At 46.0% G+C, this 17,615-nt stretch overlaps 2 protein-coding genes and 1 pseudogene across 2 annotated transcripts; all 3 read right to left on the reverse strand.

Moving 5' to 3' along the window:
* Nucleotides 1–702: 702 nt before the first annotated feature.
* LOC135888900 (ferritin heavy chain B-like) lies at nt 703–3,525 on the reverse strand (annotated as a pseudogene).
* Nucleotides 3,526–7,291: 3,766 nt separating this feature from the next.
* On the reverse strand, nt 7,292–10,086 carry LOC135888901 (ferritin heavy chain A). Its single transcript, XM_065416695.1, has 4 exons — nt 9,976–10,086; nt 9,258–9,404; nt 8,186–8,311; nt 7,292–7,447 (listed from the first exon to the last, which is right to left on the reverse strand). The coding sequence occupies exons 1-4, from the start codon at nt 10,075–10,077 to the stop codon at nt 7,292–7,294; spliced, it is 531 nt and encodes a 176-aa protein (XP_065272767.1). The 5' UTR covers nt 10,078–10,086.
* Nucleotides 10,087–13,768: 3,682 nt separating this feature from the next.
* LOC135888719 (ferritin heavy chain A-like) lies at nt 13,769–16,440 on the reverse strand. Its single transcript, XM_065416486.1, has 4 exons — nt 16,330–16,440; nt 15,143–15,289; nt 14,509–14,634; nt 13,769–13,915 (listed from the first exon to the last, which is right to left on the reverse strand). The coding sequence occupies exons 1-4, from the start codon at nt 16,429–16,431 to the stop codon at nt 13,769–13,771; spliced, it is 522 nt and encodes a 173-aa protein (XP_065272558.1). The 5' UTR covers nt 16,432–16,440.
* Between the last annotated feature and the right edge of the window lie 1,175 nt (nt 16,441–17,615).

Raw genomic sequence — 17,615 nt, forward strand, 5'->3', positions numbered from 1 at the left:
GAACAGCTTAGCAATCTTCTACTGTTTTCAAAATGGCTAGGTCAATGGCACTTCATTGACTAGTTGAGTTACATCCTGACAGGATTCGAACTCTGACCGAGACTAAGTCAGCTCCCACCCCACCTCCCCTTAGAGATTTCACGGTCTCTCCAGTTACTTAGTCACACCAGCTACTGCATAGCCCTAGTTAGTGTTTTGTGCTTCATGTAATACCCATTTCTGAATGATGCACACTAACAGCCACTCACTCCCATCCAGCCTCGCCATAAGCTGACCTATCATCTGAGCCTTGTAGTAGTTGGACAGGACTTTCTGCTATGAGAGCAAAGGGAAAGTTAGAGCCTTCAGGCATAAACTTGGGCTAAAGGATGGCACAGTTTGTCATGAGAGAGGTCAGCATCTTTATGCAATTCCTGAGGGGACACTTCACCCACGAGCATAGGATGTCTGAGGAATATCCATAGACAATGTACTCCTGTACCATCCCCTCCTCACCTGACCATCTGCTCTCAGTTTACTATGTTCGTTCCATACTAGCCAATGATTTGTCAGCAAGATGCCTGTGGCCTCCTTCATCCCCACCCCAGTTCAACAGCACAATACAGACTTTAATAGGTTAGTCAATTTTATTCTCAGCACTTAGATGGTCATTGATACAGCTTCTCTCCTCTGGAAAAAAGCCATAAGTGTTAAATGGGTAGTTCAGCTGCTCTCCCCCAGGGTGAGCTTGTCAAACAGGTACTCTCCCATGCCATTCTGGGGCACTCCCAGGTGCTTCAGGTTGGTGAGGTGGTCTCCCAGCTGCTTGATGGCCTTCACTTGCTCCTCCAGGTAGTTAGACTCCAGGAAGTCACATAGCTGCAGAAGCAGATAGGAGGTTTAGGTATTAGACTTACTTCTGCTCTCCAATATTCAATACTGTGGATTTAGTGAGCCAGTGGTGCACATACATAGTTACACAAAGAGCAGCTTTCACTGCTGGTTAGCGTGAAGCCTCCAGTGCTATGCAGTTTTGAACAGACCTCCCTGAAGACTGTTTAGATTCTGGGAGTATGGATTTGCTTCACAGGTTTCAGGGGGCATGAACCTTATCTTTATGCACTTCATTTGAGCAGACGTGATTACTCCTCAGGTGCATAGCATGGAAGCTAAAGTGATTGAACAGAGCTACAGTTACCAGCATGACAATATCTCTAGTAAAAGAGGCTACTCCGTCATTTGTGCACAGCTTAGGAGACAGGACATTAGAGATTCAGTAGCACATTCCATTTATAACATCAATAAACCAACATGAAGAGCAGATATGTATGCTGTTTCCAGACATGCTTCACTAGAGTACTGCTACCTGGATTGAAAGCCAAGGACTCGCTCTCCCACACTGGGCAGCACATCCAAAACAGGGGATAGTGCATATTCTAGTCCTGGCCATACTCACGCGGGGGGTCGTTCTTGTCCATAGCCAGCTTGTGCACGTCCAGTAGGGCCTGGTACACAGTCTTCTCCAGCTGCAGGGCCTCAAGACAGTTCCCCCACTCATCGGGGGGATAGCTTAGTGGTTTGAGCATTGGCCTGCTAAACCCAGGGTTGTGAGGGGGCCATTTAGGGAACTGGGGTAAAAATCTGTCTGGGGCTAGGTCCTGCTTTGAGCAAGGGGATGGACTAGATGACCTCCTGAGGTCCCTTCCAGCCCTGAAATTCTATGATTCTACTCTGGCTTCTGTAATACCAGCCAGAATAGCATAATAGATCCCCAACATTCCTAGAAGAAACAAAACTTACATATAAGTGGGAAAAGGTTAGGATGAGAACTGGGCAAGAAACACTTTTCCCATCTCTCTAAACTTTCCAGTTCTGCACTGGGATGAAACTGTGACCATCTGAAATTTCATAAAACCAAAGGGAGAGACCCAACTCAGAATAGCCTGTAGCCTGGCGGTTAGGGCACTTATCTGAGATGGGGAGGACTCCACTCTGCCCAATTTCTAGGGCAATAGACACCAAGATAATAGCTATTCTAAGTTGTGCTTGGTCTTTTGCTAGAAAGACCATTCTAACTAGTGTTTTGTCAAAACCCATACTTTGAAACGGAAATGCTTAATCACTTTTCAATGAAAGCCCATTTTGAACAAACACAATGTAATGTAGCAAAGTAAAAATCACACATTTTCTTTGGTCATACCTGCCAATACTAATCTCTCAAGGCTTAAGTGTTTTCTCGTGAACATGCATCATCCACTAATAGTGATCAATAGCACTGCTATATTACTTCACCGCTAACCCCAAGCCTACCATTTACAGCTCAGACATTTAAGTAGAGCAGTTAGGAATTTAAATCCTGTGCTCCAGAAACAGTTTTACTCCTATGGCACTAAATAATAAGGTCACGTTAGGTCCTTAGACTTCCAGTTTGACTTGCTTATGTAGCAAAGCTCTATGGGAAATTCCTCTTAAGATTCCCATCTCTACAGCCCCCTCATATTTTCTCCTCACATAGCTAGAGAAGAGAAACCCTATTAGAGACTCCATTCCACTGACCTCCCACCACACGTGGTTAGGGACTTAGTTGCTCACCTTGATGTCCTGTAGGACAACATGCCCCCCTTGCTTGTTTTGGTAGATCAGAAACTTTCTCTACATGCTCCCTCTCCTCATAGGGCTGCTCCTTCATGAACTGGGCCACATGCCGCAGGGCCACATCATCACAGTCAAAGTAGTAGGACTGGGGGGAGACAGGGAAAGCAGTGGTGACGATTTAGGATATTTGGATTGTGGTAGCACCAGGAGGCCCCAGCTGAGATTATGGGCTTCATTATGGTATATAAAAACACCTTCCTGCTTCAGAGAGTTTGATAGGCAGCTAACCAAGACCTTACATGTAAAATGTTACTCCTATGTTGGAAGTAAGGAACTGAGGCACAATGAGCTTAAGGACAAAGTTTTCTGAAGTACGTTTGTGTCTCTGGCACTTGAGTCCCAGAAATGGTTAGCAGTAGAATTTGCATGTTTCAGAAGATTTGCCTTAAAATGTCCCTCTTAAGTATCACCAACTTCCTGTGTTGGAGAACCAGAAACTGAACTCACTTTGATTAATGCATTGCACTGGTACTTGAGCTTAGTGATATCTTTAATCTAGGTCACCCTTCAAATAGCAATAGAGCTATTACTGCCTCTAACACCTAAACATCCCTTTCCCCATTTCAGGCCTCTAATAACTTCCCCCAAGTTTCCTATTAGCTCCACACTAGAAGTTGTAGAGTCACAAAAACTCATCTTTACAAGTGTATGTAACACTCTAGTTTCTAAGGACATTCTACACAACCAGAATGTCTCATTGATGGCTTTAAAACCTCAATAGCCTTAGATTTCTGCAAATGCCTGAGATCTAACATACAATGAAATATGATAATGTTTTTGTAAAACAGGCACCCACCATGGACAAATAGACATTAGCTAGCATACAGCTCCATGTTCACCATGCAGTTAATTGCAACCTCATCTTCAGCTCTGACGCACCTGAGACTCCATCACTATACCTGTGGGGTTGAACAGGAAAGGGATGTAGCAAAAACAACCCAAGCAGAAGCACAAGCCAGAGCCCAGGTATAAACCTTTCCTAGGCACAGCTGGCATTAATACTGTTCAAAATAGGGTGTGGCTGTGACTGGCAGCTGCTGCCCATTAGAAAGTCCCTTCCTCACCAAGCCATTGCAGATGGGTGTGTTAATGAATTTCACTAGTGAATGGATGATTCAGCTGTATGACATCTACAGTTAAAACCACACCTCTGACAAGAGCCGGGGAGAGGGTTAGTGATATAGAATGCTCCTGCAACTGGACATTCAGTCCATTTGGGGGGTGGGGCAGGGGGTGTTGGTTGGGTTTGTTTTGTTTCCTGGTACAAGTTATTTTGTGTCCCACTGTGTACAAATGAATGTGGTTTCCTCACACTGGCCTGTAGAGATTAGAAGACAGAAAATGAGGGGGAAGAGGTGATATCAAATGTATCATGTACAAATGTCACTTACTCTAATCCCTACTGAGGCATTTCAGAGCTCTTTACATATGAGAAGCTTGGCCTACTATAGGAGTTCTCTCCCAGAGCATTCATCTCTCTCTATTGAATCCCACCATCTGCCATAACAGAGGCTGGAGCATGGATATATCAGATTAACAGTGAGAGACAAAGACATGAAACCAGACAGCTGCTCCATTGCTCTCATAGAGAGTGAAAATAGAAACAGGGCAATTAGGTACATGTCCATTTCAGCTAGTGGGGTTTTCCCCCATTGACCTGGCAGATTCCCACACACCCAGCTCTCTTCTTTAGTCACCAGTGGGGCAAAATGTACTCTGTTCCAAATAGGAAGAAATGTTAGGGTCTATGGCTCCCTCCCTTCAGCTGCTCTTGTTATGCTCACACCTACACAACCCTTATTAAAATGTATTTATTACTTTGGGGAAAAGGACCCAGCTCCTTCAATAATCAGTAATTGATGTACACAGCTCATATAAAGCCACACTCTCCACTCAGGTATGTGTCTCTTGTTAGCAGAGCAGCAGAAAATATTGACTGGTCAGAAATCCAAGGTGTCCACTTTCCCTCAAACCTTTCTCAGTTTTGCAGGATGTGGCTTGTTCCCGCAATGTATTATCACTGTAATCCACACAGGCACCTTGTCCAGAGCGCACATGCACATATACCACAAGAGTAAACCAAGTCATTCTGTTACACCCTGTCTTCTTATCAAACCCCTTCAATTCTAGGAGACAAGCTCTGGCATGTAGGAAACTGGCCTTCTGCACAGTCCACAGCACTCCTAGAGAGAAGCTCATTGAAGAATGTTTAGGTACCAGTACAACTTGAGCCTGTACAGAAAAGGGGAAGTATATGAAATTGCTCAGGGGGGAATGTTATGCATTATAGCAAAGGCATTAATTGGCTTGTCTCTGCTGCTTGTTCCCAAAGAGTTGTCTGCATGCAAGAGTTGTCTGCTTGTTCCCAAAGAGCTGTCTGTTTATAATTGCATGCAATTTTCAACCTTATTTAACTAGCACCATATTTAATACCATACAAAAAGCTAAAAGGAAGCCCCTGTGCTGTCATTCATTTATTGTCTAGAGTGCATATTAAAACTGAATCTCCCTCACCCTACTAGTGTAGCAATATGTCATAAGAAGCTCACCTCCTATGCTGTCTTCCCACCTAAAACTACAGCTGCCGATCCAACAAGATGACAGGGAGAAGAAAAAGGAAGATCAATATGGTGAAAATTTTCACCACACCAAGCAGATGTACCCAGGAGCGGCACCAGGGTTTTTGGCGCCCTAGGCGGGGGTCCTTCCGCGCTCCCGGTTGTTGTCGGCAATTCTGCGGCGGAGGGTCCTTCCGCGCTCCCAGTCTTTGGGGCACTTTGGTGGCGGGTCCCGGAGCGAGTGAAGGACCCGCCCCAGAATTGCTGCCAAAGACCCGGAGCGCGGAAGGACCCCCCCACTGCTGAACTGCCGCCCCCCCAAATCCTGGCACCCTAGGCAACCGCCTAGGTCACCTAAATGGAAGCGCCAGCCCTGGATGTACCATACTTCCTAGAGGCATTCTTAGAGACATGCTTATGTTGATTCTCAGTCAGGTAGTCCTCATCCTCCAGGCCCCATTCATTTACACCCTGTCATAGCGTCTCCATTGCCGTTTTGGAGGCAGAAAAGCTTAATGTCACCTAGGTTAATTGACTATTAGCCACTCATGTCTCTACTGTCTAACAGACCCACTTGCACACTGAACATGAGCTGAGACAACATAATCCTGTTGAACACCTCCTAAGGGAGCGCTCTGAGCAGATGAAGAATACCCCTCTAAACTAAGGAATTACTATACCCATTTTGCTAAAGGGGAAGCTAAGGCATATGGCAGATTAAGTAACTTGACCAAGACCACAAGGGAATTCTACAGCTGAACCAGGACCTGAACAAATCTTTCCCCAAGTCCCAGTCCTGTGTCTTCTCAACTAGATCATCCTTCCTACCAGAGATGCCTACCAATGCCTGATGTTGAGCTATGTCAATGATAATCCCCTCTCAGCATGAGCACAGGCTTCTGTTAGAAGCCAAATCAGCCACCTCCTTGATGGTTAGTCTGTTAAGCTGCCCACAGGCAGATGGCTGGAAGCATTTGGAAGGCCTACAGAGAACAGTTTGAGTGTCAGATGTATGACATAAGCCTAGCTCTTATCACACAGAGTAGGCTCTCCCAACCACCCCTGTATTGGCACTATGACTGACACACACACAGCCCAGGGGGGGGGGAGAAAGAGAAGGAAAGAAGAAGAGGAAGAGAAGAGAAGGGTGTTACCTGTTCCCCAGACTCTGGCTATGTTATGCCTTGTTCTAGCAATCTTACCCTAGGATTGCAGTGTTTATTCCCCATTCTGGCAGTGAGTAATTGGAAGAGAATAAGCTTTCTCTGGAAGCCAGACTACCCACATCTGAGCCTACAGCCTTCCAGTTGAAGGGGGTTTAATTTGCCCATGTCCACACTAAAGAAAGAAGGATATTTTAAATGACACTTTCCAGTTTGGTTGCTGAATGAACCAGCTTCAATTCCAGCTCCTTGTTACATGGCTGTGGTCATCTTCAGTGCTACGGATGCCAACTATGTAGGCAAAAGAGTCAGATAGCCACTCTAGTCTGGAGTTTGTTGTAACTAAGGTGGTACCATATTTGTGTAGGGTGAAGCCCCTCACTGAAGAGGCTACCAAAAGCACCCGCTGTTGGGGGCAAAACAAGACAAATAGGAGACTATCCCAATACAGTTTAATGATTGGGTTCTGTAATTGATTTAGTGTATGACGCCTATGTGCTTATAGGCAGGAAAACGCAAGCCTGTTTTATGGCTATTTCCATAAGAAACTGTACCTGAAGCCTTAATGATGCATCATCTCAGTATGTTTTGATACTTGGCTCTTGTGTGGCAAGGATGAGACCATGTTTCCCTCTTGTCCAAGCTGGGTAGACTTTTTTTTTTTTTTTTTTTAAAACGCAACACACACCACACACAACTGTGACAAAAACTTGTAGGGTTTTCAAAGTCATACTCCATGAGTCTTCCTAGATATTCCCTGTTCATGAGCAGCATCTTACTACTAGAAGTAGACTAGAGCAACAAATAAGAGTAGAAACCAAGTTGCTGGACAAATAGCAAATTTTATTTTGAGGATATGCAGATATTGCAACTCACAAGCAGCTGTAAGAGACAACAGATCAGGACTGCACTCTAGACAGCTTCAGAGTTTGGAGCTCAGCTGCTCTCCCCCAGGGTGTGCTTGTCAAACAGGTACTCTCCCATGCCATTCTGGGGTACTCCCAGGCGCTTCAGGTTGGTGACATGGTCTCCCAGCTGCTTGATGGCCTTCACCTGCTCCTCCAGGTAGTCAGACTCCAGGAAGTCACAGAGCTGTGGGAAACAGGGAGGGCTAGGATGGACTTACGCCTGCTCAGACATACAGCACTGCATTGTTTTATGGAGTTGCCAGCTAGGCACCAAGCTGCAATGCCAGCCAGGTAGTGACAGCTAATTGCAGTCAAACTCTCAGTCCCCAGATGCTCTTCTCATGCAAGTCCCTGAAAGTCTGGGAGGGAGGGTCAAGAGGGCATTCTGCAGCCATTTAGCTCCCACTTACTGAGACAAGAAACTAGTAGGCATTTATGCTACAGTGATGGCTCATTCAAATACCTGGATAGATTATAGTAGCTTGATCATACCATAGAAGAGGAGAAACATTGGTCTATGACTTCCCCCACCACATCCTAGGTCTCTTGTATGGCAAATAGCTCTACAAGACAGCTTTGTCACCCTTCCCTTCATGTGTAGCTATAGGGACCAGTCATTTCATGACTTAATCGATCTTGTGACCCTGCCATCCCAAAACATTGTCTGGTTCATTCTTTTACAGTAGGCTGGGACAGTTGCTTTCTATTTGCATCCATAAGAACCAGAGGGAGACCTTCTATCCATGGGTATGTCAGACCAATTCACTTTTGATACCCTGACCACAGAAGTCAGACACTCCCTAGTTTTAGAGAGTTCTGGGGTCTGCAGAAGCCAGCTAATAAGGCTTCTGGACCATGTTCAATCTAGTATTCAAACCACAGCCACTCATGAACAGCTATTCACATCTCCTCCTCCACTCACATGGGGGTCATTCTTCTCTGTAGCCAGCTTGTGCAGGTCCAGCAGAGCCTGGTTCAGAGTCTTCTCCAGCTGCAGGGCGCACTGCAGGGCCTCCAGACTGTTCCCCCACTCATCCCGCTCGGGCTTCTATGCAAGAAAGTAAGAGTTAGTCTGGTCCTGCCTCTCAACAATTCCAGTCTCATTTATCCAAAATGAGTTTATCTGTCTTATGCTGGGGGATAGAAAGGAATTTGGATAATGCACAGGTTCAGATAAAAGAGCAGAGACCCTTACCCAGGACTGCGAGGAGGCTGACTAGTCCCCAGCTGCATACAAGGCCACCCTGCTGCTGAATGGCTCCTGCCCCCTCCATTATCTGAGCTCCCAATTATCCAAATAGTCCTCCATGCTATTGGATAATCAGCATATAGCCAAAGTCTCCATTCACTGGCACACGTGTTGTATTAAAAAAAAAAAAAGTTTCCCCTCCCCACCCTCAATTGTTTTATCTATAAAGCGTAGCTAAACACTGGAGAAGGGGAAGAGAGTGTGGGGGAGCAGGATAGGGAAGAAGATGGACAAAGTTTGTGAATTATAATAATGCCTGCTAGAGTGTTCACAGAAATCTCTATTACTAGGGGTGGTGTAGACCACAGAGTATAATTCTAGCCCTAGCCTTCAAAGAGTTTGACAGATGTGGACAAGAGATACAGATCTTCTGCTCCTGATCCATAGGCCTCAGAGAGGACACCCTCAATGGATGATATGATAATACCTAACTTTTATGCAGTACTTAGCAGATCTTAAAGCACATACAAGGAAGTCAATATCATTATCCCCATTTCACAGATGGGGAAATTGAGGCACAAAAAGATTAAGCAACTTGCTCAAGGCCGCCCACCCTGGGAGTAACAAAACCAGGAATAGAATCCAGGTCGCCCGAGTCCCATTCCAGTGCTCCATTCATAAGCCCTACATTTTATTCTTGCAGGCCAGTGAGTCATGCTTATGACATGGAAAAGTTACTTGACTCCTAGAGAATTTAGGGCAGCAGTGGGATCCCTCAGAATCTCCCCTTAGATTTGTATCTCACCTTGATGTCCTGCAGGACAACACGCCCCCCTCGCTTGTTCTGGTAGATCAGAAACTTCTCTGCATGCTCCCGCTCCTCGTGGGACTGCTCCTTCAGGAACTGAGCCATGTGCTTCAGGGCCACATCATCACGGTCAAAGTAATAGGACTAAGGAAGAGTATAAAATATTAAACAGACATCAGTCATGGGACAAGGATAAAACACTTTACAGAAAAACAGTTCCTTCCAGTGTGCAATAGAGAACCTCAGTGTAAGGAAAGTTATCCTATCTCACTCTTCCTCTGTGAAGAAGGTTATACACAGAAACTCAAGCATCTCTCACCAATTGAAGGTGGAGTACATACATAAAGGCCTCCCCACTTACCCTACCAAGAAGCATTACTATTATACTTCTGATACTGCTGACATAGGGACCTCAGGTTGAGTGTTTGTAGCTCTTCCTTTGTCTTTAATAGATGTGCTGCATGGGCAATGGTCAGTCCTAGCAGGCTTATACCCACAGCAGTTAATACTAATAAGTACCTAACAGGTCTCAGAAGTAGCCATAGGGAAAGAGTACAAGTGACTATTTTTTAAACACAATTTTGCTATTCTATTTCAATGAGAAAATTTATTAAACATAGTTCACTTACAAACAATTACCTTAATATGTCTATGAAGGGCATTTCTGTCTGCTTTCTAACAGCTCTAGCCTCTGAAAAAAAGAGGAAACACTCACCAGGGACAGATAGACATAGCTGGCATACAACTCCAGGTTCACCAGGCGATTCACAGCAGCCTCACACTCAGCATGGAAGTTTTGGCGCACCTGGGACTCCATTCCTCTGCTTGCAAGGTTTTTGCAGTAAAGTACAATCAATAAGCTAAAGCTTAAAACAACTTCTCTTCAAGCACTGCTACACAAAACTCACAACACCTCACCCACACAAAACCTGGTCCCCTACAGCTGCTATTAATAGTGTTCAAAGCCAGGTGTGGGTATGAATGACAGCTGTGGCTACCCAATGGAAACACCCTTCCTTACCAAGGAACCAGGTGGGGCTGTTTCTCACTTTCCACAGGTAACATGACCCGGCCAATTAGCAGAATGACCCTGCAGCCTAGGCCCTGCAGACGGGGAGACAAATGAGGAAAGTTCAACAGACAAATCCAGTTTCCCAATAGCTCTGTAAGGAAGGGAAGGAGGAGTAGTGGGGTGTTTGGAGGACAGACACTATGATGATGGCTGCCAGATAAGTACCTAGATACTTAACTTAGGGATATGCCATAGATTAGACAAAATGCTCCGTGAAGTGAACATCTTTCCTATGACATTTCCAAAGGGAGGCACGAGCCCTTCTGCTATCTGAAATGTTACCTAACACAGCTGGTGTTATATGGAGAACATGGAAAGGACCTTGAGGTTTATCATAAGATAGGGCAAAGGAGGAAAAGTCAAGATCAGGAACGTCACAGCAGCAGGGACTGTGCTTTTCTTTATGTTTGTACAGAACCTAGCACATTGAGGGTATTACCAGAAATGAATAAACAACAACAAAAACTATAACATGGACAATGGGGAAAACATGGAGCTCCAGAGACCCAAGGAGAGAGTGAGGGGCCAGGTGGGAGCAACAGCCATGTGGCACGTAGCAGCAGGGGCATATGAAAGTTGGCAGCGATGGTCACAGAAACAGAAAGCCAAAGGTAAAGCTGAACACAATTCATAAAATTGCACTTAAAGGTGTCAGTGACAATAAAGGGTTTTTAGTGGCCAACTGCAGCATGTTGTTCCATTATTACATTTCCAGTTGATGGGGCTAGCACAGGGGTGGGCAAACTACAGCCCGTGGGCCGGATCTGGTCCATCAGGGCTTTGGATATGGCCCACAGGATTGCCACCCCTGTGGCACTGTAGGGCTAAGGCAGGCTCCCTGCCTGCCCTGGCCCCGTGCCACCACGTCCCTGGGGGGTGGGGCAGAGGGCTCCACGCATTGCTCTCACCTGCAGGCACTGCCCCCCGCAGCTCCCATTGGCTGGGAATGGGGAACCACGGCCAATGGGAGCTTTGGGGGAGGTACCTGCAGCAAGGGCAGTGCACAGAGCCCTCTACCCCCCTCCTTCCCCCAGGGGCCACAGGGACGTGGTGCCAGCCACTTCTGGGAATGGCACGGGGCCAGGGCAGGCAGGGAGACTGCCTTAGCCCTGCTGCCACCCCAGAGCCACTCAAGGTAAGCGGCGCCAGGCCAGAGCCCGCAGCCCGAGTCCCTCCTGCACCCCAATCCCCTGAGCCCCCTGTTGCACCCCACACCCCTTCTGCACTCCAACCCCTGCTGCACCCCTCCTGCACCTGAACCCCCTCCTGCACTCTGCACCCCAAGCCCCTGCCCTGAGCCCCCTCCCACACTCTGCACCCCAACCCCCTGCCCTGAGTCCCCTCATACACTCCACACCCCTCCTGTGCCCCAACCCCTTGCCCCCACCCTACATTCATGGCCCTGTATGCAACTTCCCCACCCCAGATGTGGCCCTCGGGCCAAAAAGTTTGCCCACCCCTGGGCTAGCAGCATAAATATGTAAGCAAGTGTTTTGAAGAAACAGGCAAACCTGGGCTGTAGGACTCCTGTGACCCACCTGCAATGATTTGATATCCAACATTTTTCTTCAATAAAAGATTACAGTATTTCCAACCTTCTTTTGCTGCCTTTTATTCCAAATGGTTTCTGGCTGCATATTCACTACATAATACAGCCCCTTCCCCCTCCGCAACACACACCCCTTATGCCAGCATCTGTCTGCTGGCAATATATCAGGCCTGTCTGCAAATGACTAAATTTAAAGAGAGCCAGTGGCAGGAGCTACTGTCTCTCTCAGTTGTCTCACTGATTTTGATTCTCTGCCTTTCGCTTCTAATAAATGGATTTTCATAAGCAGGGGAAGAATCTGATCCTGGTTCCGCTCACCCCCACATCAGAGGGTAAAATGAGAGGAGACCCCTTTGCATTCTTATGCCCAGTAGAAGTGGGAAAATCAAACCATGAATTTTCTGAAGTAACTTGTAATATCAAATAGTCTCTCTCTTGACATTCAACCAGCTTGAAAAAGCTGCTTATTACAGACAATGTCTAGTTGCAGAGCTAACTTGAGCAGGCTCGCAGTCACAGTGTTGTACAAAGACAGCCTAATACACTGCAGATGCAGAACTCCAGGCTGCTCTGTGTCAGCTGTAGTTCAGGTGCTGGAACAAAGATTTCCAGGCAGCTCAAGTGCTCAACTGGTCTCTCCTGTTAAGGGCAATAATAGAAACAGAACAAAACTGGCAACAGCTTGACCTGCCAGTCTTCTGTTTATCACTGATCTCAAGCCAACATCTGATTAGAGCCCAACCTTCAGCACCTAAGTATTAAGCCTCCCTAAGTAGCCAAGGTGGCACTAAACTCTTGTGAGCTAGCCTAAGAGGGGGGGAAAGAATGGTTTCTTATTAGTAAGTGGAGAAAAGTGTTGAATTCTGTTCCATACTGAAGAGGAGGGGAGCCCATGGCATTTGGTTTACAGCTATGGTGTCCAGCATGAGCCAACTACAAGCAAGCTCTCCTCTCAGACCTACAAATAGCAATGAAAGCTAAGCAGCCAGTGGGCTGTCTCCTCACACACTCTCCTCTGCCCAGCAATATGATGCCTGGTTCTAGGTTGTGGGGGAAGAGGGAACATCTGAAAATATTGATCCTTGTGGTGTACTTGAGCTCCTCTGGCAGGAAGCTCTCTAACTGCAGTTTTCATAAACCTAGCACCAGAGTCCTGTACATGTACAGAATCCATCTATGCTTTAGACTAAGGAAGGGTTGTTTTGTGTTTTAATAATAAATAAAAAAAAAAACACTGTTACAAGAGGTCTTCTGACATGGCTCTATACCAGATAGTACATGGACAGCACTAGCCGAATGCTTTCTAGCTGCTTGCAGGGGCAGGTTATGTTCTAGGATTCTGCTTAGGCAGAATGTCATGTAACAATTTTTTTCCCCCACTCAGTACCTGAAGCAATGCTTGTGAGTGTACCTCACTGATGTAGGGATACTAACTGGATAATCAACAGTATAACAGCCTTTGGTGGTAGGCATAGATCCAGCTTAGCTAAGTGACTTTAAGAAGATGCAGAAACTACTGCACCTGCAAATAAGCTGTATCTGTTTAGCCTACCACTCATGGGTTAAGACAAAGGATGGGAATGACTATCCAGCTGTGATGGAGTGTTCCCTTCCAGATGTATACTCTAGTGGGCACAACCAAGAAGCATGTTATTTTATCTACAGTAATTGCTAGGGCACTCACTGGATGTGCAGCCCCTGTTAGTGTGTGTAGTGTAATTAGTGACATACACACTGAAGCCAATTTAACACCACACTAAGGAAGGGCAAAGTCAGGTTACAACTGAAAGCCATGTTTTATTCACATTATTTAGCTCAATTCTTGTTTCCTCTACATACAGATGAGCCACCAAATAAGCAATATCCCTAGAGTCCAGTTCAACTGCTCTACTCCAGGGTGAGCTTGTCAAACAGGTACTCTCCCATGCTGTTCTGGGGCATTCCCAGCCGCTTCAGGTTGGTGAGGTGGTCTCCCAGCTGCTTAATGGTCTTCACCTGCTCCTCCAGGTAGTCAGACTCCAGGAAGTCACACAGCTGCAAGAGAAAAGCAGAGGGTTAGGAGGACTATGATGGTTACAGATTTTTGATGCTCAGTAGTTTCAGTCACACTTCACAGCTGCAGGTGCCTCATGGTATACTCCCAAGGTGGGACCTCCATTTTCAGCGATGATGATACTGCTTCTTGTACAGTGTTTGTCCAGAGCAATAGCACCACTGACCTTAAGCCTGGATGAGGTGTCCAATAAGGAATCGTAGAAGGTGGTAGCAAGGAACATGCAGAAAGTCATTGTATTAACCTCATGCAAGGCAAAACAAAATCCCAATCCCATCTAAGAATAGAGCTCAAGAAAGAGCAGGCCATATACAGTCACTTTAATCTGAGCCCTAATTGTAGGGAGAGGCAAAACATAAGCAGAGGTGAAGGGCAAAGAACTGTGTGAGAGGTGGTCCAGGAAAGTTTCTCTCCAGTTCTTGATTTCTAGCATGTTTCCTCTTCACCCCCACCTACCACACCATGTAGTTTCTCCTCAAATGAATCTCAATGTTCAAATTCTTAACCTCTCCTACTTGTCTGTAGGAAAGGAAATGGAGATTGCCATTTTCCCCTTCACTAGCCAGTCACTCACATGGGGGTCGTTCTTCTCAGTAGCCAGCTTGTGCATGTCCAGCAGAGCCTGGTTCACCCTCTTCTCCAGCTGCAGGGCGCACTGCAGGGCCTCCAGGCTGTTCCCCCACTCATCCCGCTCCGGCCTCTGTAGGAGACCAGTAATAGAATGGAAACACTTGCACTATTAGAAATGGATCCCAGCTTCCTTCATCTAGGAGAATTACCCTATTTGCTTAGCTCCTTGCTATACTGCCTCTTTTGTGGTTCAGCAATTTTATTCTCATGCTTTTGCATAGAAAAGCAGTATTTTTTTCTGACCCACAAACACTTTAGAATTAACAAAGGGGCACTAGCTGTGCAGTCTTCTCACACAAAGGACACTTCAGCCATTCGGAAGAAAAACCAACCAAATAGTGTCCATTTGAAAACAGAGCCCAGTACATGCTAGGTAAGAAGCAGAAGTAAAAGTTTCTTATTCTTCAAATGAGCACCAGGACAATGGGCTGATCAGGTAGTAGATTATGGCGCTTTTACAAAGGAGAAATTGATGCCACTACCAGCCTATGCAGGTTCACACAGCAAGAAACGCTGAGCTACTGTCCTAGAATCTTCATTCTACTCTCCTGTTTGGGTGATTACTGACTGTCTCTCACCTTGATGTCCTGCAGGACAATGCGTCCCCCTCGTTTGTTCTGGTATTTCAGGAACTTCTCTGCATGTTCCTGCTCCTCATGGGACTGCTCCTTCAGGAACTGGGCCATGTGCTTCAGGGCCACATCGTCACGGTCAAAGTAGTAGGACTGGGGAGGAAGACAGGAAATCAATGACATTTGACAGTAATAAAGCATCATACCACAGGAAGTTTCTCACTGTGAACAGACTATTCATGTGGCTTTCATTGTTCTAGGCAGCAGCTCTTCAGCTGTAGGGATAGATCCTTCCCCATACCTTCACTGTGCTTACCTACTACAGGAAGAAGCAAGCTATACACCTTCAGATGAAGCCAGACACAGAGAGAAGGGCTTCTGAAAGTCCTTCCCATGCTCCAGAACATACAGAGAACCTAAATCCTTTTACTTCAGCCACATAGCCCACTGCCTCACATTCCTGCAGGACATTTTCAAGGCAAAACCCAAGTAGTGTTTCAGGGCTATACAGCTGCAGTTTTGATTACTGGGTTTACAAGTAAGAAAGCTACTTAGAAAAAGACTGGAAGAGCAGATCCCAGCTGTATAAAGTTTGCCAGCCAACTAGTGCTAGGTTGTAACTACTCACAGACTCTTTGCTTCCCACAGAAAGCTGTAAATTAAAGCAATGCCATTAGACAAAAGAATCTAGTTGCTAGTTTTCTCCCATACACTTAACAGGGCTGGGAGTTGTTTGTGCTGTTATGTAGAGGGATCTCTCTCCCCCTCCGGAATCATTTTCTGACCAACTTTGCAAGTTACAAACACATGGAGAACCATTACTTAATTATGGCTTAGGAGCAAGCAGTTGTCCAGCATGAAGATATTTCACTAGCCACTGAGTTAATAAAGAGAAAGGATTCATGGTTCAAGAAACAGAGATGAACAGAATGACCCTTCTAGATCTTGAAGAATCACAGTCTCCAAGGTTACTAGTTTAATAGCTGATCTATAGACCTCTATAAGGGAAATTTTTAATCTTGGCCTAAAGTTTCTTCAGGAACAGCTACTTGGAAAAGGTACTCAAGGGATTCAACCCAGATAATAAGAGAAACCTCAAACTTATTTTAGTATAAGGACATGAATCCCCCTAATGCAAAAATCACACCCAGTCCTGGATACACAAAAACACTAGAGAAGAGAGAAACACTCACCAGGGACAGATAGACATAGCTAGCATACAACTCCAGGTTCACCATGAGGTTCACAGCAGCCTCACACTCAGCATGGAAGTTCTGGCGCACTTGAGACTCCATTCCTCTCTTTGTGAGGTTTAGCAGTAAACTAACTCTGGAATCAAGACCACCACCTAGGCCTTCACAGTTGCTATTAATTCCCTTCTGAGTCACACCTGGGTGTGATTGGCAGCTGTTGCTGCCCAATGGAAATCTCATTCGCATCAAGGAACCAATGAGCATCCAGGGTGGGGCTGTTCCTCACTTCCCACAGATGAAGGGGTGATTCAGTAATATGACTTGACCTGTTACCATGACCACCCCTTTGGTGTATGGCAGCCAGACACAGAGTGACAGGCTCAGCAAATAAATCCAATAACACCCTGTGGGGAAGGAAAGGACAGAGGTGTTAGGGGGTGTCCGGAGGAATGTTTATATAGGTGCTGAGTCACTATGATAATAGAGGCTATATAAATGCCCATACAGAATAGATACACATGAGATTAGATATATGTTCCTTGGACTGTACATGGCTTCCCATTTCTTGTGACATTTCCCAAGGAACACCAAAGCCTCTCAGGTATCTGAAATGTTCCTTAATGCAACTCCCTGTTCTGTTCTATGGAGAACTCTGAAATCCCCTCTCTGTTCAGATCTGTCTCTAGTAGGCTGCGGTTTCTCACAGGAGAGACTGTGGTAGGAAAGTGCAAAGGCTGGAGCATCACAATGGAGTGTAAACGGGGATTGCGCCTTCCCTCATATTTGTGCAGCACCCAGCTCGTTATGGGCACTACAAAGGAAAAAATAACAACAGCAAAAGTACAACCGGGAGAGGACAGCTCAAGCAGTGCAGTGGAGACCTAACGGAACTGGAGGGACACAAGGGGAGCCCCGGGGATATGGATTGGAGCAGCCAGCATATGTGAAAATGGCAATGATTCCAACAAGAACAGCCATCTAACTATTCTTGTGGCAATGCAAAAACAGAATATCCTGCATCCCACTTGTTTTGCAGAGGTCTGTTCCTCCTGGCTAATGTCAATGCAGCAAGTCTGTCTGACAGAGCATTGCAAGAAGTGACTGAATACTCAGAAACCCAACTACAGGCAAAGGTGCTGGAACTAGGGGTCCTGCCGCACCCCCCGGCTTGAAGTGGTTTCCATCATATACAGAGTTTACAGTTTGGTTCAATGGCTCTCAGTACCCCCACTATGAAACTTATTCCACTCCCCCTGGCTGCAGGATCCAGTTTTCCCTCAAAGGGT

This window comes from Emys orbicularis, chromosome 14, assembly GCF_028017835.1.
Source record: "Emys orbicularis isolate rEmyOrb1 chromosome 14, rEmyOrb1.hap1, whole genome shotgun sequence".
In the NCBI taxonomy this organism is placed as follows: Eukaryota; Metazoa; Chordata; order Testudines; family Emydidae; genus Emys; species Emys orbicularis.